The 21,639-nt window shown below is 37.0% G+C and overlaps 1 protein-coding gene across 2 annotated transcripts in view; it reads left to right on the top strand.

Moving 5' to 3' along the window:
* The window catches only part of ABCA12 (ATP binding cassette subfamily A member 12), a 167,826-nt gene extending 148,369 nt beyond the window's left edge, over positions 1-19,457 (top strand). Inside the window, exons 40-53 of one of the 2 annotated variants that reach the window (XM_040986400.1) lie at positions 45-99; positions 631-808; positions 3,062-3,177; positions 4,128-4,287; positions 5,389-5,642; positions 6,219-6,423; positions 7,300-7,409; positions 7,692-7,833; positions 8,806-8,940; positions 12,893-12,996; positions 14,006-14,098; positions 14,562-14,667; positions 17,855-17,992; positions 19,325-19,457. In XM_040986400.1, the coding sequence (XP_040842334.1) occupies positions 45-99; positions 631-808; positions 3,062-3,177; positions 4,128-4,287; positions 5,389-5,642; positions 6,219-6,423; positions 7,300-7,409; positions 7,692-7,833; positions 8,806-8,940; positions 12,893-12,996; positions 14,006-14,098; positions 14,562-14,667; positions 17,855-17,992; positions 19,325-19,426 (1,898 nt within the window). In that variant the 3' untranslated portion in view covers positions 19,427-19,457. The remainder of the gene's footprint in view (positions 1-44; positions 100-630; positions 809-3,061; positions 3,178-4,127; positions 4,288-5,388; positions 5,643-6,218; positions 6,424-7,299; positions 7,410-7,691; positions 7,834-8,805; positions 8,941-12,892; positions 12,997-14,005; positions 14,099-14,561; positions 14,668-17,854; positions 17,993-19,324) is intronic. The other variant, XM_040986399.1, reaches the window with a different exon arrangement.
* The last annotated feature ends 2,182 nt before the right edge of the window (positions 19,458-21,639 follow it).

Raw genomic sequence — 21,639 nt, 5'->3', positions numbered from 1 at the left:
ATGAGCTGAATATCTACTAATAGAAGAATTGTCTCTTCTTTAAGGTATCATCATGTATAGCCATCCTTATCCTGGTGTACAAGACCAAGAACAAGCCACGTAAGCAGATACCTCTGGCTCGACTACTTCCTCCCTGGCACTGCTGAGATTCCGTACAAAGTGCTAAAGGGAAAACCCAGCTGTGTTTGAATGAATGTCAGTCTAGAAGGGCTGGTAATATAAGTTACCGATTAGGATAAAGAGAAGTTTCTGAAAGTGTGTTGAGTGGGGTTGCCAAGTAGATTCTGTTGACTGAAGACTCAGAGTGTGCTGCTTTCATGAGTCAGTACATAAGTGCTTCATCGTTTCAATTTTCTTGCATACATATCCCTGTCATATACCTCGTAACCCTTGAAGACTGATGCTTTTGTATAAAATACTGCTACTGAACTCAGATGCACAAAACATTAACTTTACTCCAGTGTCGCAGGAGGGTCATGTAGAAGATGGTATCCGGCTTCCTTGCAGAAGCTCTTGTGTGACGGTTAACATTTACATCGTTTGGTTGATAGCTTTAGTCATGAGTCTCTTTCAAAGGAATGGAGCTTCAACATCTTATGTGTGCTTTCCTCTCCTTTTTTCTAACTATAGAATCAGCAGTTTAATCGATATTTTAGTGGCGCTGTCCATCTTGATGGGCTACTCCGTCACAACGGCCAGCTTTGTCACCTATGTTGTAAGGGAACATCAGACTAAAGCCAAACAACTGCAGCACATCTCAGGCATTGGTGTGACATGCTACTGGGTGACAAACTTCATCTATGACATGGTGAGTAGTTCATTCCACAGCAAGAAAGACAGCATTAATTTGAATAGGAGTTATCGGTTTTGTTTTGTTTCTTGTTGGAAAGAGATTTATACAGAGAAGGAGAAACAGAGAAAGTCCTTCCCATCAACTGGTGCATTCCCCACATGGCCACGAAGGGCAGAGCCAAGCCAGTCTACAGCCAGCAGCCAGGAGTTTCTTCCATGTCTCCCATGGAGGTGCATGATCCCAAAGCTTTGGGCCATTCTCACTGCTTTCCTGGGCCATAACTAGGTTGCTGCTGGATGGAAAGTGGAACAGGCAGGATGTGAACTGGTGCTCATAATGGACTTCAAGCACTTGCAGTAGAAGAATTAGTCAACTGAGCCATCACACCAGAACTGAGTCATCTGTTTTATACTCAGGAGTTATTTACTCTGTTTTGTTTACGATAAAATTATAAGGACATCCAACTAAGAGAAATAGTTTGAACCAAATTTACATTTTTCTAGTGGATGAGAGAAAGACAAACCCACCCCACTCCCCAGCTCTGTGGACTCTTGCAGACCCTTTGGGTACTTGTTAAAATACACATTGCTGGGCCCCACTCCAATTTTACTATCTAAGTATCATGGGAGTGGAGCATGGAGAATATGCATTTTTAATGAGATCTCCCTAGGAGATTTTTAAGCACATTGGTATCTGAGAGGCACTACTGTAAAGAAATGGAGGCTTAGCATCATAATAGGCTTACTCAATTGTGTGAAATAATCAAGTTTATAAAAATTTAATCAGCTAATAGTGGAAAATTTGAAGTAGCAGTCCTGCTGAATAACACATCAGAGAAGTTTGCAGGGAAAGAAAGGATATGTTTTATTGACAGCCCTGCCATTTGCATTACATAGTTCCAAAGTTCAGATGTTTTTCCTTGACTCCAAGTGCGCCAGTGCTAGCCAAAAGCACAGGAAGGGTATGTAATTGCCTCATGATTATGATGACATTAAATGAATTGTGGAGATTATTGACCTGAGGAGCTAGAGAGTAATTAACTGCATATCCATTGTGTTAAATGTACCCAGTGAGTTCTGAATTGTGTTTGTTACACAAGTTAAATGTACAAAGAATGCTAGTGATGGCTGTGAACCTGATAAGAGCTTTAATGTTAAGAAGGCCCCACATATACACTTTTGTGAGTCTCCTTGCTATTTTAGATTCAGTTGTTCTCTTATATCTGGTGCTCCCTGCAATTCAGAAGCTTAAACTCCTTCCCCGCATCAAATCACACCATTGTAAATTTGCTTCTAACTTTCTGAAAACTCCTTTGCACTTTATATTTCTACTGGAAACAAGATGCAGTTCTTTGTTCAGAAAACAATGATTCCAAGCATGTGTGAGACTCATCGCCCTAACGTATTTCACAGAGTAGCTCGCTCTAGTTACCAGGTCTTGGAAATCAGCCATCTAAGAGTTGCAGCATTCAAAAGCAAATCAATAATTTTTAAATATTTTTAAATATTTATTTATTTTTATTGCAAAGCCAGATATATACAGAGAGGAGGAGAGACAGAGAGAAATATCTTCCGTTCGATGATTCACTCCCCAAGTGACCACAATGGCCGGTGCTACCAAATCAATATTTTGAAGATTGAATCTGATACGAAGATACCTGGATGCCTTATCTTTGTTAGTGAACCTCTATCAGTAAATGGTCCCATATCTTAAAGCCAAGAGGCAAGAACACCAGGAATCTCTTGGATATCTGTAAATATGTTGATTAGCTGGACTTGATATTGAAGGAGACAAACCACAAAGAGAAATCTATGTGAAATAGGCTGAAAACTACAAGCAATGGGAAAATAAATCAAAATCTGTTCTTCCAGATGTTTGTATGTGAATATGTTGCAAGTGTGTCGCTGTCCCGCAGCGATGGACCTGGTACACGAAGCTGATAATAACACGCGTGGACCCTGACTGATGGTCAAAGCCAAAGTTTATTAGGGGCATCAGACTTTATACACTGAGAGTCCATACTGTTTCTCTCTCTTGATTGGAATTCCTTTTGTTTTGTATATTCCACCAGGTGTTCTCATTTACATGCTGTTTATACCAAAGGTAGCCATTTGGTTGTTGTCATGCAAATACTGTCCAATGAACTGCAAACCTGTGCTCGCTGACCTTCCAGGGTCACAATGTCCTCCTACACAAGTGTTAGAGATGGAGTATAACTTTTTGAAAAGTTCTTGCCGTATAGTAAATGTTATTTTCATATTCTCATAGATCTTCTACTTGGTACCTGTAGCATTTTCAATTGGTGTCATTGCGATTTTCAAGTTACCTGCCTTCTATAGTGAAAACAACCTAGGTGCTGTATCTCTCCTGCTTCTGCTGTTTGGGTAAGCTGCTGATTAAGTAATAAAAGAATTTACAAAATTAAAGGCTGCTAGACACAAGTAGTACCTAAATCACATTAGCTAATTTTCAATTGTCTTGGGATTTTATTTGACATAAAGAATGAATAATAATACATCACACTTGCTATTCTACAGTGTGAAAAGCAGAAAATACATCTGCAAATTAATACTGCTATTATTAATTGCTATACCTTGATACCTAACATTAATGAGCACTTGCTGATGTCAAGTGTCATGTGTATCAATTTACAAATTAATCCAATTTATGTAAGACATGGAAGACTTATGCTGAGCAGAAAATGTAGATACTTATGTGAATTTATGTATTGACATAATATGTGGACTTTTTATTATTTATTTATTCAGTTATTAATGCTTAAGGGCAAACACATAACACTGATGTTTCTTTTTCAGACTAATATACAGTCAATAACTACTGTAGCAATTCTTTGTTCCCAGAATACATAGTTGATATCTCTTAGCTGGCAATTGCAGCTAGTGGAGGAATACTCTCTCTTGCTGCTGAGGTCTTTCCTCATACCTGCTCTCTAGTCTCTAACCAGGCTGTGTCTACTTAGTTAAGCTTGCAAAGATATCATTAGTTTTTCCCAGCTTTAAGTGATATGATCTATACTGATTATACTCATATTTCTAAGCAACAGAATTCTTGGCTGGGTCAAACAACATTATCTCCAAGGGGAATTAATTTGTAGTTGAAATAATGTGGAACTGCTTGCATTCCTTGAAAGAGAAGCTGCTTACTGTCATTTAACAAACACTGTTTAGAACTTTTTTTATCAAAAAGAAGTTGAAAGATCTGACTACAAATCACCCATTATGTCAATTTTTATTTTGAAACCTTATCTAAGATTTAATTTTATTATATTAAAAGTTAAGATATAAGTTTAATTCTCAGTATTATTAACCTTTAGGTATGCGACATTTTCTTGGATGTACCTACTGGCTGGGCTCTTCCATGAAACAGGAATGGCTTTTATTACTTATGTCTGTGTCAACCTGTTTTTTGGCATCAATTCCATCGTTTCCCTGTCAGTGGTATACTTTCTTTCCAAGGAAAAGCCTAATGATCCGGTAAGATCTTTTATTAGTCTGCTAAACTTCAGTGAATGTATCAAAAGCGTTAACACATTCAAGGTGAAAAGATTTTCTTTATTCTGCATTCTTTAAATAGCAAAGAAGAAGATCACTGACTTCTATTAAATTTAGGAAAGGAGAAAGTACAGCTTTTAAAAATTCTTTTTAAGGCTTCATGTAGGTTAATGCCTATTATATTCAAGGAGTGTCAAAACTATTGATATTTCGTAGGGCTTAAGCAAGGTGACAGAAATGAAATCAGACATATTATATACTGCAACATAAATCATGCAAAAAACTACCCAAATATTTTTCTCCTTAACAAATCCTCATGGCATGATGGTGACAAGGACAATGGCTTATTCATAGGACTATAGGTCAAAATTCATTTGAACACTCACACAGACAAAAACCTAATTCACTTGCTTTCAATCATGTACTGGAATCGACTTCATTGTAACCATCAGTTTCCATTCAAAGCTGACGATTATGATCAGTGAGAAAAGAAGCACTAACAGTGTCAAGCAATTGAACAGAAAAGAATAGAAAGGAAATGAAGTGAGCTGAGAAACAGACAAACACTCTTCAGGAGGAAGAAAATTCATGAGGTGGAAGTGGTTGGCCCCAAGTGTGAATAACTCGAAAATGAGCCATTTGGTCCTCTTTGAGATGTTGTGTTTCTCCTTCCATCTCATTTCACCATTCTAGTCCCTCTGAAGCATGAAGTACCTTAGGTTCTGATACTTTACTGTTAAATCCAGCACCTCTGTCATCCAGGCACCTAGCAATGCTGTGTAATGACTGCAGCACCTTCTCTGGTTCTATATTCTAACTGGCTAAGGCAAATCTAGCAGACATTCTGTCTCCAGGATTTAGATCCAACACCTCATGTCACCTCAAGACAAATACAACCCTTTTCTACCGATGAGTTTCTGCCTAAAGTAATCGTTATCAAGCAAATTCAGCATACATGTAAGAAAATTGTCAACCTAAATCACTAAACTTCACAGGTTTCAACATTGTCCACATCTGGTTTTAGTGTTTTTCTTAACTTTTTGGAGGCATAACAATGACATTACCTTTGTTTCCTTATTTCAGACTTTAGAACTGATTTCTGAAACCCTCAAACGCATTTTCCTCATTTTCCCACAATTCTGCTTTGGCTATGGTTTGATTGAACTTTCTCAACAACAGTCGGTCCTAGACTTCTTAAAAGCATATGGAGTGGAATACCCAAGTGAAACTTTTGAGATGGATAAACTGGGAGCAATGTTTGTGGCTTTGGTTTCTCAAGGCACCATGTTCTTTCTCTTACGACTCCTGATCAACGAGTGGTTAATAAAGAAACTCAGGTAAATATAAGAAAATAGTGTTTGATGTCAGTGATGAAAATCAATTCAAAATACAGTAAAAGTCTACAGAGTATTATATCATTGATTTAAAAAAAAAAACCTAATCTGTTACAAAACAACAATGGATTGTGCACTTCAAGATTTAAGAGGGAGTATTTCATGTCAAGTGTTTCCATAATAAAAAAGTAGCAACTGGAAATTGCAAAAGGAGTTGATTATTACATTTAGACTTGTAGGTATTGAGTTCACTAATAACCCTGAAGTCTCTTAGGAATTAGTTTTCAGGTATTCATCATTACTGGATTTAGGATTCTGAACTTGAACAGTGGGTCTATAACTACTTTAAGGCATGGAAAGCAAAATCTCATTCCTAGTTATTGTGACTATGGTAAAATCTATGCTAAATTTCAAGTTATTTGAAATAATTTGAATAATATGCATACATAAAACATTTAAAAGAACCTTAATTATGGATGCTACATTTTCAGTGAACAGAAAACCCATTAGAACATATCCAAATTGAAGGGTATTATTTGTGCAGAATCATTGAGATAAAATCACTGGGTCTGTTTTTAGGCTCTTCTTCAGGAAATTTAATTCTTCACCTGGAATGGAGACGATGGATGAAGACGAAGATGTGCAAGCTGAGAGATTAAGAGTGGAGAGTGGTGCAGCTGACTTTGACCTGGTCCAACTCCACCGTCTCACAAAGACCTACCAGCTCATCCACAAAAAGATTGTAGCTGTAAACAATATCAGCATTGGGATACCTGCTGGAGAGGTAACTATTTTGCTTCTAACTGTCCTTTTCATTAGTATAATAAATGAATAATAAAAATGTCTTTCTAGAAATATGAACCAATCTCTCAATATTTCCATATATAAAACTAAGTTTCTACATATGTTAATAAGTATATATGAACGTTTATATGTATTTAGATGTAGATTACACATGTCCACATGTTATTTGTCTTATAAATATTCCCTCTAAGCAGAAAAAATTCACCAATTCCAATCATTCAGAAAGTTCTAGACCCCTTTCCATACTACTGTCCTCCCAAAGGGGACTTATAGTCACAAAGCCTGTTTAGGATGCTTATACAATTTTTCATTTTCAGGCCTCTTCAAAAAAACAGCATAAAGAAATCAAAAGTTTTTGAAAATGAATTCCTTTTTTTTCAGAGTAATATTAAGGAAGCATTGAAAGGAGAAAGCGAATATAGCTATTTCCTTTAGTTTCTTAGAGCAGAGCTGTAAACTCCATGTTTCAAGTGTATCAGACAGCATAGGGAAAGTACTGCTTCAGCACATTAGTCCATGAAGTTGTGATTTTGTGTGAATAATATGAAATCTATAAATAGAATTACTTCTTTGAGTTAGCACATCTTATTTGTGGGGTGTTTTATTATGTCACACGGAGACTGCTATAATATAATTTGCAGCATGAGCCCGCTGTATACACCTGGATGCTGACATATTTAAAGAAAAACAGTAATACCTAAGTACCCATTTGGCTTAAGAGAGAAATTTTTTACCAAAATCCAAGAGAAAACTGCAACATCCAGCTTATTTCACTGAGGGAGAAGCAGGAAACAGACAAAGCAACAATGTCTTTGATTTGGATTAATGGCATCCCTTTTTTATGTCCTCAAACTAGTGCTTTGGCCTTCTTGGGGTGAATGGAGCAGGAAAGACCACCATATTCAAGATGCTGACTGGAGACATAATTCCTTCAAGTGGAAACATTCTGATCAGAAATAAGACTGGGTATGAAATACTAAGTCCTGATGGCAACCTAATTTAATGAAAAAAAAAAGTAAACGAACATTTTGTCTTGAGGGTTGATTATTAAAAATTTTTAACAGGGAAGCATTTACTAAATGAGCTGAAATTTCTGAACTTTGAACTCTTGTTCTGAATGTGAGATGATTTTTTATCTCCCTTTGTGAAAATCACCAACTACCCTGATGAAAGTTGAGCTCCTTTCTCAATACTGGTGTGGGACATCTCTTTTGAAACAGTCCTGTGGTTTAATCTGATTCAATGCAGATCTCTGGGTCGCGTTGAGTCGCACAGCTCATTAGTTGGCTACTGCCCTCAAGAAGATGCCCTTGATGACCTGGTGTCTGTGGAAGAACATCTGTATTTCTATGCCAGGGTACATGGAATTCCAGAAAAGGATATTAAAGAAGTGAGTACATCTGTGGGAAACTGGTGAACTTGAAAGCAACCCTTGCTTCTGCTTCTTCTCCTATCTCCCTTACTTGATATCTGGAAAATCATGACTTTTTACTCTTCACAATGAATCCATCCTAACCCTATTGTATGTATTATATAAAAACTATGGATTCAACTACAGTAATCCTTAGGTTTGTGTTTCTATTAGGAGCAAGCAAAGTAAGAGCATACTTCCATTTGACTTCGGCTGGGAATTGGTAGGTGGTATCTGCATATACATTAGTGCTCAGATAAACACCAAATACACCAAGAAGATGGAATAACTTCCATTCACATTTTAATCTGTGGTTTTGTACTTTATTACAACCATTTGCCTTTTTCTAGGAATGGCTAACCATTAGAACAGTTGCCTTTGTTTTGGTAGCCTGGAGAACCTGTTTTGTAAGTTCAACTAGGATTTCTAGGATTTCATTATTTTCCCAGGGCTATTTAGCTACAGAAATAACCACATGAATGAATACTTCATAATGTCCAAAACTTGTGATACTGGGTCAGTTTTAAACAGATGTAAAGCATTTATAATAACCCTTAGTACGAAGTAAGATAGCGAATGAAACAATATGGTGACAACGAATGAAAAAACTTCCTTGTGAGTTGTTTCAGCTCTTTCAAGTTTTACAAGAGAATCCTGTTGTAATACAGCAAAGTATAATTTGTAATTGTAATTGCACACACACACACACATTTGGATGAGGGGAATCTCACTTGAAAATGAGCCTCCAGGGAATGGCTTTCATCTGTGTAAATGAACTATTAAATTTTTAAGTGGTCCTTTGGCCATGAAAATAAAAACTCTGTGTTGAAAACTAATTGTTTCAATTTGTGGGAGGTGTAGTTTCCATGATAAAATTTCCCTTTCACATCAGTTTTATTTTTTCCACTTGGGTGAGGGAGAGCAAACGAATTTCTCCTGTATTGTCCACAGACTGTTCATAAACTCCTCAGGAGACTTCACCTGATGCCGTACAAAGACAGACCTACCTCTATGTGCAGTTATGGAACAAAAAGAAAATTATCCACTGCACTGGCCTTAATAGGAAAACCTTCTATTCTTCTTCTGGTAAGAGAATGATTATAACAAGACTAGATTCTAATTAGTACAGTAGATCCAACTATGTGTTAACATTTCTTCATCATTATTATTGCCGTCAACATTTAGTGAGGTCTCACTATGTGCCAGCTGCTGTGTAAACCACTTCACATATACTTCCTCATTCAAGGAATTTATGTCAGCAAATTATCTGTGACTACAACAATATGCTTTCTTTTTTTTTAAGATTTATTTTATTCTTATTGCAAAATCAGATATACAGAGAGGAGAGACAGAGAGGAAGAGCTTCCGTCCGATGATTCACTCCCCAAGTGACTGCAACAGCCGGTGCTGTGCTGACCTGAAGCCAGGAGCCATGATCTTCCTCCAGGTCTCCCACAAGGGTGCAGGGTCCCAAAGATTTGGGCCATCCTTGACTGCTTTCCCCAGGCCACAAGCAGGGACTGGATGGGAAGCAGAGCTGCCGGGATTAGAACTGGTGTCCATATGGGATCCCGGCGCGGTCAAGACAAAGATTTTAGCCATTAGGCCACCACTCTGGGCCCCACAACAATATGCTTTCAAAAATGTTTGGCTGAAGTTGTCAGCTTAGCGAGTTTCTAAGAAAACAATTTGAGCCAGGATTGTGGTGCAGTATGTTAAGCTGCTTCCTATAACAGCAACATCATCCCATATACACTCAGCCTGAGTCCTGGCTGCTCAACATCATATACACTCAGCCTGAGTCCTGGCTGCTTGGCTTCTGATTGAGCACCCTGCTAAAGTGACTGGAAGAATAACTGAAGATGGTCCAAGTTCTTGAGTCCCTGTCACCCATGTGGGAGACCCAGACTGAATTCCTGACTTGTGACTCTCGACTTCAATCTGACCTAACCATTTTGGGAGTGAGTCAGGAGATGGAAGAGCTCCTCATTTCACTGCCTTCTTCTTTCTGTAAATATGACTTGAAGTTTAGTCAATAAATTTCTAAAAAAAGAGGAAACAGTGTGGGAACTGAAAAAAACTGAAACAAATTCAAGTAAAGCTGTGAATGCCTGCTGAACTTGATTCCCATTTACTGAAGAAATGGTGTCTCCTTCTCTGTAATTACTTGGTCAGGTGCACTAACACTCTCCAATTTCTCCTAAGGACAAATATATTTCAGGAGGGTGTATTTTGCTCAGATCTTATTTTCTTATTACTTAAAAATATGAGTTACCTGGCTTAGGCGTCAATCAATACTGTGCCATATTACTTTATTTAGGCTGTGGTAAGATATCATTCAGCCTTTATATTTTTATTTTAGATGTGGAAAATTAAGTTGATCACTTGTACATATAAATTATGCATAATGGTGAGATAGTTATTCTGCTTCCCAGGCTCAATAGTCTAAAAAGGTGCTTGTCTGTTTTAAAGTTTCTCCAACAAATCAACAGGAAGTACACACTATCTTGGTATTAATGATACTGTGAGTATTTTGATGTTTATTTGAGTGAATTTGAACATCTTTTCATTTGATGATTTTTGTAACCCAGGCTATTTTCCTGCTGGCCTATGGTCTTTTTTACTTTTTATTTGTTGGATTCTTTGTTTAGTAGAGACATTAAATCTATAAGGTAAAGTAGAAATGTGATAAATGAGAAAAATAAACTATTAAGTTAAAAAAATTTTTTAAATGGTGTTTATATTACAAAAAGAAATTTACCCTCATTTTGGAAGATCCCCTTCATTCAAGGACTACTGAACTCTGAAAAAGCTTTACTCTATGCAGAAGAAATCCAGCTATAAATCAGCATGTTATTCCAGGGATTAAGTCATACAGTGGATCAGATCATTTAAACTGCCTAGATAGAATAATGCACAACCCATCTTTGCATAATACCAAAAGCTTATAATGCATTATATCCCTGCCAATTGATGCTTGTAATGGAATTCTATTGTGTAAGTGTCCCTTAAATTGAATGAAACAATCCTGAGGCACCCCTGTGAGATAATAGACATAAAGCATTTTAAAATGTTAAAAGGGCTATGCAAATGTTATGTATTAATGAGCTGAACTGAAATACCGGCTGTGAGAGAAAGGTATTGAGTTGTCTTTTGAATGCATTCTCTGTATACGCTGTCTTCTTCAAAAATAGCAGTGGCAACATCTTTCACTGTGTTCTCAAACTGATATTCTATTTTTGCCTAAATTTAACTTCTTATTCTTTTTTAATTAATTAATTAATTTTATGATGCAGTTCCAGAGACTTTGGGATTTCCCTTTCCACTTTACCCCACTGATTTCCACTATTTTATAACAATATTGTAGTCTTTCTGCTATTTAAGTGTATCCTGACATTGTAGGTATGGAGAATGACAGAGTCCCATTATCAAGATATATTTAACAGTTTCAGTGGTACTCCATCTTTGATTTTTTAAAAGATTTATTTATTTTTACTGGAAAGGCAGATAGAGAGGAGGACAGAGAGGAAGATCTTCCCTCCAGTGGTTCACTCTCGAACTGGCCACATAGGCCGGAGCCGAGCCAATCTGAAGCCAGGCGCCTCCTCCGGGTCTCCCACATGCAGGTGCAGAGTCCCAAGGCCCTGGGCCGTCCTTCACTACCCTCCCAGGCCACAGGCAGGGAGCAGGATGGGAAGTGGCGCTGCCAGGATTAGAACCGGCACTGACATGGGTCCTGGCATGTTCAAGGCAATGACTCTGACCACTATGCCAATGCGCCAGGCCTCATCTTTGATTTTGAAGCAGAGGTGCATACTGCATTGTTTCTTCACATCTCGATATGATTGTCCATATTATACAGTTCCTCTAGATGACTGTGTATGTACATGCATGTTTACCTCTATATCTATTGATCTTGTATTTTGCATGAAGGGTGCCTTATATCCTGGAGAACATACCACATTTGTCCTTTTGGGATTGACTTATTTCACTGAGCATAATGGTCTCTAGTTGGGACCATTTTGTTGCAGAAGGTAGAATTTCGTTCTTTCTAAAGTGGTATTCCATGGATAAATAAATGGCAGTTTCTTTATCTACTCCTCTTTTGATGGGCATCTGGGTTATTTCCCTGCCTTTGCTATTACAGATTATGCTACTGTAAACATAGCATTACAGATCCCTTTCTCATATGCAGATTTCATTTCCTTTGGAAACACTTCCACAAGTGGGATAGCTGGGTCATATGACAGCTCAATTTTCAGTTCTCCTAGCACTCTCCATGCTGACTTCCACAGTGGTTGTACTAGTCCACACTCCCACCGGCAGTGCAGGAAGGTCATCTTCTGCTGCTTTCCCAGCTCTCCAGCGGGGAGCTAGATTGGAAGTGCAGTAGCTAGAACAGAAACCTATGCTCATATGGAATGCTGACATTGCAAGTATCATTCCCCAACACCAGTCCTAATATTTTGCCTATACTTTATGCTTTTAGAATCATCAACTGGAAGTACTATTGCTTATTTAGATTACCTACTGCCATGTTTTTGAATTTTGTATCTGAACAAGTTTTCAAAGCATCATCTACTTTAAAATATGACGTTTCTCTTTCTACTCGATAATTTCTGCTAATGTCACTTTATTTACCTGAGGAGTGTTAAACTTTAATTATTAAATTTTAATGAAACTAAAACTACAGTTAAAACCTATTAACTGAAATATTAAGTTGTGTTTCCATGTTAAATGTAAAGACACCATTTTGTCAGTAGCTGAAGCAGATGTTTTTCCATAGAAACGTAAGAGATACATGTAAAGTAACAGAGTGTCAATTTCCTGGAGACACTTTCTAAAACAGATTGACAATTTTAAATGTTTAATTTTGAGCTTTCTGACAGCAGCAGAAAAAAGCTTATTAAGTATGAAACAAGCCAGTCAGAGCAGCTCAAGAAATGATTTCTAGGGAAGTGAGATGCAGTGATTCGTGTAAAGAACTTCATCACAAATTAATTAATTTGATAAATTTTTCTTGTAACTTTCTATTAAGGATGAGCCGAGCTCGGGCATGGATCCTAAGTCAAAACGGCACCTCTGGAAGATCATTTCTGAGGAAGTCCAGAGCAAGTGTTCTGTCATCCTCACATCTCACAGGTAAGTTGAAGGCTGCGTCTTTAAAGTCAAGTGACACAATGTTTGCGTGAAGGACACAGAAGGTAACCCTGTGTAAGAGAGAATTTAACTGTTTTATGCTGATAGTAATAGGAGCAACTCAGAAGGTTTCACAGTGAGAATATCATTTCTGTGGTGAAACACGGCCCAAATTCTTTTTCAAAATAAATGTCTTGTGATTTATTCTTCTCTTGACTCTACTATGACTCCCTGTTGCCTACGAAACAATAGTAATAAATAATAATAATCCTTAAGCCTAGCATGCAAGGCTTCCTATATCATCTGGCCTCATCTAAATTTTCAGTCTTTTCACCCAGTGACATTCCTTGAATGACTTATGGTTTCACACCTACTCACTACACCTTTCATCTCCACACACTTTCTACTTGAAATGATCTTGCAACATGTCTAAGTTCTAAATCCCACCAGTTTTTCCACAGCCATCTCCTGTGTCTCTCCTCAGTGAAGTAGATTCCTCCCATCAAACAAGTATAAGGGAATACTGAAGCATTTTGTCTGTGCCTGTCTTGTACGATCAACCTTTCATCGTGATTTGTATTAAATTCACCTTTGCTCTAAGATTACCATATAGCAGAAAAAATATTAGATCCATTTAATCACAAGAGAATTTCTTATAAACTGAACATGGAGTAAGAGGCATAAATGAAGAGTTCAGTGTTACTTTGCAATGATCCCTAGGAAATGTATGTCTTGAGCCAAAATTTCAGAGGACTTGAAATACTTTCACAGAAGGGGCATTCTAGACAAAAGAGATGGTCTCAAGTTTAGGAGAAAGAGTAAATACTCAAAGATATTTAATTTATATTTAAAATGATTATTTTTCTTCAACACAACTAAAACCAAAAAAAGGACTAAAGAACTGAAACAGTATTCCTAATGTACTAAAATGAAACTGTTAAGATTATGCTCAAGAATTTCAACTGGATCTTCTAAGTCCTCCTTGTTACCATGATTCTGCTCTGTCTTTCAGCATGGAAGAATGCGAAGCTCTCTGCACAAGGCTAGCCATCATGGTGAATGGAAGATTTCAGTGTATCGGGTCTTTACAACACATAAAGAGCAGGTAAAGACAAGCACAATGGTCTGACGTTGAGTAAACCATCTAATGGTTGTCAGACTCCAGTTACAGTAAACCAGCATATTGACGGCAAATCCTCATTGACTTGTTTCTCGAGAACTTGGTTACTCTAAATTAGAAAGTACTCATGTTTAGACACAGAAATCGATATCAATTGCCAATTTTGGAATGCCAAAAAAGCTAGGTTTTTATGTTTTCTTTTCCACGTGGCATTTGCCAAAGTGTCTGACGTTGCATAGAAGTAAAGTAAAAAAAAAAAAAAATCATGGCAGTGCATTTGTATTTCTAATTTTCAACCTGTCCTGAACTTTTCTGGCCAAAGCATAGTCGTTATATAAGAAAGGCAGCTGTAATGGTCAGCTTGGGTCCTGTCTCATTGTCTAGAACTCCAGAGGAGCTATTTTGGCAGAATATAACTCAAAACATAGTCTGCACGTTTTCTTTCCAGGTTTGGACGTGGATTTACTGTCAAGGTTCACTTGAAGAATGACAAAGTGAGCATGGAGACCCTCACAAGATTCATGCAGCTGCACTTTCCAAAAACATACTTAAAAGTAAGTAGCTTAGATTTCAAACCTCACTCGTCCTTCCTAGCAGATGCTTGACTCAAAACGTTGCCTTATTATTAGTCTTAATATACTTCTCAGATCAAGACACCAAAGAGTCGCCCAGCACTATAGCCTAGTGGCTAAATCCTTGCCTTGCAACCACCAGGATCCCAAATGGGTGCCAGTTGGCTGCTCCACCTCCCATCCAGCTTCCTGCTTGTGGCTTGGAAAAGCAGTTAAGGATGGACCAAGCCTTGGGATCCTGCACTTTCATGAGAGGCATGGAGGAGGTTCCTAGCTTCTGACTTTAGATCAGCTTGGCTCCAGCTGTAGCAGCCACTTGGGAAGTGAAGCAATGGACACAAGATCTTTCTCTCTGTCTCTCCTTCTCTCTGTGTATCTGCCTTTCCAATAAAAATAAATAAGTCTTTACAAAAGACACCTAAGAAGTCCTAAAGCACATTATATAAGAATATAATCTTAATAATAATTATATATATTTATTTAAAGTTAACACAGTCCTTTCACATTCATGATTTACTTCTTCCTCACAAAGACCTTATGATAATATTGTATTCATTTTCAAGGTAGAGTCATTGCTACTTTACAGGATGTATACATTGGGGAACTAAAGAATGATAGGTATTATGTAACCAAATGAATTTCTTTTCAGAAAGAAATGATTTAAAGAGTATGAGGATGCCCAAACCCATCAGATTATCTTCTTTCTTCTCACTGGAAAGAAGCCCACAAAGATTGAGCAGGGCTGGATAGAAATCAAAGCCTCTAGTCCTAACCTAGTGAAAAGTTGGACCATTGATTTCATCTCACATAGTCGTATCCATGGGGGGGACATGCATATAACACCTCACCTGCCTAGACTTGGCAGAACAATTTATCGTTAGAACATCTTGGATGTATAATCAATTTATATCAGATAATTTCAGCAAATGATTGTTTGTAAAAGGAAATCAGTTTTGGAATAATGAAAAGAAGTTGGAAAGACTTGGGTGGAGCTTACTGTAACTGGGTACTTTGCACAGACATTCAGGATTTCATTTTTCTCTGTTGTAAATAGCGATAAAACATCTACTTTTTAAAATCACTGTGAGAGCTAAATGATGAAGTACCTAAAAACATACCTCATAAACTGTCTGTGTAATATTAATGTGAAATGATTTTAGTGAACAAAATAGAAGGCATGCTAAAAATAAATTTTAAACGATTTTTTAAAATTTGGAAATGCAGGATTTCAGAGAGACAGAAAGCAAAAGCAAAATAGGGAGTGAGTGAGAGAGAGAGCATACTCCCATCTGGTCCACTGCCCAAATGACTGCAGTGGCTGGGGCTAGGGCAAGGCTGAAGAGCTGGAACGGCATCTGACTCTCCTGTGTGGGTGGCAGGGGTCCAAGCCCCTTGGCCACCTTCCACTGCCTCCTGAGGAGCATCAGCAGTGAGCTGGATCAGAGGTAGAGCAGCCAGGACTCCAAACAGCACTCATGTGGAATGCCATTTTCTGAGGTAGATTAACTCACTGTACAATTTGGCCCCAAGAATTATTTTTAATTACATTACGCATTTATGGGGTATAGTACGATAACTTGACAAATACACACAAAAGTAATAATCAACCTGATAATATTGTCATCTCCTTAGACATTTATTATTATGAAATGCATAATAAGTTGTCATAAACTGTAGTCTTGCTACAGTGCTATAAAACCCCAGTACATGTCTCCTATGTAACTGTATTTTGGTTTCTATTAGCTAACCTAACTGTATCCCTTGTTCCTCTTCTTCCTGGTCTCTACTGACCACTCTTCTAATCTCTACTTCTACAAGATAACATTTTTTTAGCTTCCGAATATGAATGGGAACATGTGATATTTGTTAAAAGAGTGCTTTTATCTTCACAGTATATTTTTTCATTGGCCTCCCCAAGGTTTGGCTAACATATCTAGGAAATAATAGCTTTCATAATTCTTATCAAAGCCCATTTTCTGTCATCTAAATTTAAATCAAATTCAAAAGTGAAAGGGCACCTTTCTTGAACAAAATCGTGTTGGTCATAGCACTTTGTATTTCAGTGTTTCTCTGTTGAAATCTATGTTTATCCGCCAAGTGATGGAATTATATTTTTTCTGGTGTGCTCCTCAAGGGACCAAGGTTATTCAAGTCAAATGAAGTGGTGATAAAGGTCTGATTTCTCTGTAAACAGATCTTTTTTTTTTTTCACTTCTGAAGTAAATTTTAGATCTCATAGAAAGGAAACAGCAATTTGGTAGCACAAACAAGTAGGATGCCAGATTTCAGTGACAGACATAATACAAACACAACTTAATGGGAAAGACCAATCAGTGAACAACCGAACTCACAGGGTTTGATTCTAAGGGAAGAAATCACCTGATCAAACTTGTGTTAGGAATAAACAATCCTTGCTTCTTTGTGCTGGAATAAATCAGAGTTTAAGGTGTCTAGGCTTCTGAAGAGGTTGTTATAGTAACTTACATGTGGCATGATGAATGTCAAGCTAATATTATTGGTGATGCAAATACAGACAAAATATGAAAGCTGAGAGGCATTTGAAACCAAAAGAAAATCAGATGTGGTAACTGATTTAATATTCAGGAAAATAAGGTGCAAAGACACTCCAAGGCATTTCTCAGTAGAAGTGATACTACTTATTGAGTAACATTTAAGCTTTAAAAAGGATGGTAGGGTAAGTTCAGAAATAATACAACATAATTTGAATCAGACTTCTTTGCTTGTAGGATCTAACATCTTTAGCTGATATAAACTGAATAGATAATTACTAGCCTTTTAGAATGATGTTGACTAAGAAGTTTCGAGAATTGATGTCTGGAAAAACTTTATATAAGAGAATAATCTGACAGGTTAATTACTATTCTACAGACTTTTCCCAGGAAAAGTTATAATGAGCTTATAAATTCAGGAGCATGTAGAGTACCCGGGCATTTTCATTAACTTTGTGGATTCTCCTTGATATTTATTAAAACTTTTTGTTTTATCTTTTCAAGCTGGTAGATTAAAAACACACCTATTATTTACTTTCTGGCATCATTTCCAGTGCAACACACTGCATTATTTTCCTTAGTTTTCTGTAATGCTATATCTAATCAAATCATTATAACCTAGTGTTGTTAAGTAACAATTTTTTTCTTTGCACCCAAAGGATCAGCATCTTAGCATGTTAGAGTATCATGTACCAGTGACAGCGGGAGGAGTAGCGAACATTTTTGATCTGCTGGAAACTAACAAGGCTGCTTTAAATATTACTAATTTCCTAGTGAGTCAGACCACTCTGGAAGAGGTAAGATGCATACCATGACCCATGTTCCCAAATCACAAATCAATCGTTACACATTCTGTTTATTTCTTTTTAATGACACTCAATTGGTTTTTAATTGAAGCAATATTTAATCCTGCACCTGAAAAGTTTAATGAATTGCCAATTTATTTCTAACTTGATTTTGTAATATTAAAAAATGTGAAAGGCATGAGCTGTTCTTGTTTGGAGACAAGATTTTTCCATTCTACAACACATCTATATCCATCAGATCATGTTTACGTGTAAAGGAACAAAACATTATTTTCACCTACAAATCAATGACACATGCTTCCCTTATTTTCTTCTTGATAGGTTTCATAAAGATTTCTATTGCCTTACATCACAGACTAGGAAGAGACTAGGATAACCATATAGTTTGGTTCCACAATTTCAGATCTGTTAAATGCTGGCAGTGAAAGCCATAAAACACAGAGTTCTAGTCTTTCATTTATATTTGCCTTAATTAATTATTAATTAAGTTAATCTAATAACCAGCAGTTTCTGGGTCATCCTTTACCTCTATAATTGTGGTGGAGTTCAACTAACATGATGTATAGAGCATGAACCAACAGGATGTATTATAATCCTCATTGGAATAGTCTAGAATTTTGAAAGTTAAAGGCCTTTCTGTTGATGTATGGTAATACGTTTTATAGCCAAATTTTACTATGAGGCTTTGGGCATTTTAACAGAAAACTTTAAACAAGTATGACTCAACTGGCATAGAAGATTTACTGTTTGATTTATCATCAACTGCCAGCACAATGCTTGTCCCTCCCAAGAAAATACTCTCCACAGAGTACATAGCTTTTGGATGAATCTACCTAACAGATTTAGAGTAAAAATGCCTGCCTGTTAAATAATTGGCTAATGGAATATAATGTTAATGTACACTTTACATTCAAATTTTGTTTTAGCACATTAACTCTTAAAACAAATGTAATATATTTCAACATTTTTAATATTTGACATGGTTTAAGACTGGACTTTTTCTGTATGATACAGTAGACAGATACTAACCTAGATCTTAGAAATACAGATATGTGGCTATTGTTAATCATATTCAGTTATAGCTTCTGATTTGCATTGTGGTTTTAATCACTCACAAATACATACATTAGTAGCTATTGGTGCTATTTTCAAAAACCCAGTTACATGAGAGAGGCCATATTACCTGTGTGAGCATATTTCTATAAAATATAGTTTTCTTATTTGTTTTCCAGTGTTTATGTATATATGTATGTGTGTATGAATTAGTCTAATTCCTTGTTTGGTTTACCAGCACTACTAGCCTTCTCTCCTTTGATTAACCAGGTTTTCATCAATTTTGCCAAAGACCAGAAGTCCTATGAAACTACTGACACAAGCAGCCAAGGTTCCACCATTAGTGTTGACTCACAGGACGACCAGTTATAACAACTGTAACTCCAGAAAACCCCATCTCAGCCAATGAAGAAGAGTTTGCCTTGGAAGAAGTGCCAAAGAACATAAGACTTCCTCAAAAATTCTGTTTAAGTTATTATACTGTATGGAAATTTATTATTCTGTAATGCTAACTAGTTATAAACAGAAATTATTCTATGATCCGTGGATGTTATTGCTACTGAAATGAACTCCTGTTTACAGAAACCTGTGAGGGTGCCAATTGGATATGCTATTGATTCCCATAAGAATAAGAAGGCAAAATCACTTCAGGACAAATGTTTTAATGTATTACTTTCAATAAAAAGGTTTGAAAGGCTTTGGAAATTAGTGAAAAGTGAGAGTAGAGAAGGAAAGTAGAGTGGTTTGGGATAAATAGGGTTGGGCAAGCAAAAGAAAGTTTTTCATTTCTAGAAGACAATAGAATGAGCACCGTCATGAATACATGAATCAATTGTAATATGCAAAGTACTGCTGGCTAGGTTAGCAGTGGCACTACGCAGTGTGCACTGTTTCTACAAGGGATGTGAATGTCAATTTCAGTAACTGTGATTACACAGGGACAAGCTGAATTTCAGAAAGCCCCTTTCTACAGGAATTCAATTGCAAGAACAGTTTGCCCTGGTGGTGAACAAAATTTAAAATCATTCCTGCCACGTCTTACCAAGAGTAAGGCACAGGGCAGAGCGTGAAGCCACTTGCTCTTTGGTGTGTGTCGGGGGGAGGGAGGTAGTGTGGGGAATGTGTCAGCTGGGCGGATACAGATTGTGAAAACTGATCATTCATGTGCTGCTGGCAAGCAACATTTTTTTAAGCTCCTAGAGAAATGTTCATATTCTGGTTTTCTCTACAGAACAGATTCCTGTGGGGGGAAATGAATATGAAGATAATTTTCAGCTATTTACTCGGCTGATCCAGATTTGTGTGTAAGGCTAAATGACAGACTTCTTAATAATCCTAAATTAAAGTGGCCCTGAAGACAGCTGCTATATGTATTATTGTGTGTGTGTGTGTGTGTGTGTGTGTGTGTGTCTGTGTGTGTGTGTGTGTGAACAAATTTGCCAGCTGGGCATCACTGTTTCCAAATCAATAAACTCAAAGTTGAGAAAAGAATTCAGCATGGCATTTCATTTATTAAGCAAGAGTCACATGAAGTACAAAGACCCAAATGATTCCATACCTGCTTTTCTCTCTCCTCACCCCATTATTCTTCCTATGCTCTTGAGAATCTAGCCTCGGTAGTATCCTGTTTTCAGTGCTCAAAACTCTTTGTCTTGTCCAGATCTTGGCATATGTGTGAATTCCTGCTGGAACTACTCTCCCACACAGCCCCAACCACCACGATGTTTGTGCCTTGTTGGCTTCATAAACATTATACAGTCTCCAAGTAGCTTTACCACCTTGCTTTCTTAGTTTAAAACTGCACCCATATTCTAATATCTTACTTTATTGTGTCTCCCACCTTTCTGTCAGAGCATATATCACATTAATATAATAAATCCAGGCTAACGATATGTGTCTTACTTAACAGATGGCAGTGCAAATTTCTCTTAGGTTAGAAAATCACTTTGCTGAGTATAAGATATAGACCTCTTCCTTCCTGCTAATTAAAGTTAAGAGTAGTGGACTATTTTTTCTAAACCAATGTACTTCCCACACAATAGCAAAAATACTGCTGTTGTTTAATAAACTCTTCAATGTCTATTTCAGTTTAAAAATATTTTTATAATGCTTGCTTTAAATTTTTTAAATAATATTTAGCTTATTTCTAAAAGTTTTATCAAAGTTTAAAGCTAATTGCTGTTAAAATGTGTGGATGATCAGTAATATTAATATTAATTAAAATGTTGGTTTTGCCCAAAGTACATTTTTTTAAAATGCCAAGCATTGAACGTATTATTATTTTCTTAACTCTGTTGCCTGTTGTGGCATTTGTTCAAGGATATTAAAAATATAAAGATACTGGGGCTTCTAGTCCTTGATAAATCTAAAACCTGTCAGGCCAGTAGGCCCAGGCAGAGGCTCTAGAGTTGCCCCAACAACCGAGATCTGTACCCTATGAAATAGACTTGTTTTAGGTATGTCCCTAACAACCTCACATTGGTCTGCTGTACACAGCCATGACTGAACAGCATCTAGATACTATCAAACCCAGTAATGATCCAGATTAGTACCAGCCTGGTCAGCCAAGGAGCTGCTTTTGTCAT

The sequence above is a fragment of the Ochotona curzoniae genome, unplaced genomic scaffold, assembly GCF_017591425.1.
Source record: "Ochotona curzoniae isolate NIBS_2020 unplaced genomic scaffold, NIBS_Ocur_1.0 contig_4514, whole genome shotgun sequence".
Taxonomy (NCBI): Eukaryota; Metazoa; Chordata; class Mammalia; order Lagomorpha; family Ochotonidae; genus Ochotona; species Ochotona curzoniae.
The sequence above is the reverse complement of the archived record's forward strand: the minus strand, read 5'-3'. Positions and strand labels throughout refer to the sequence as shown.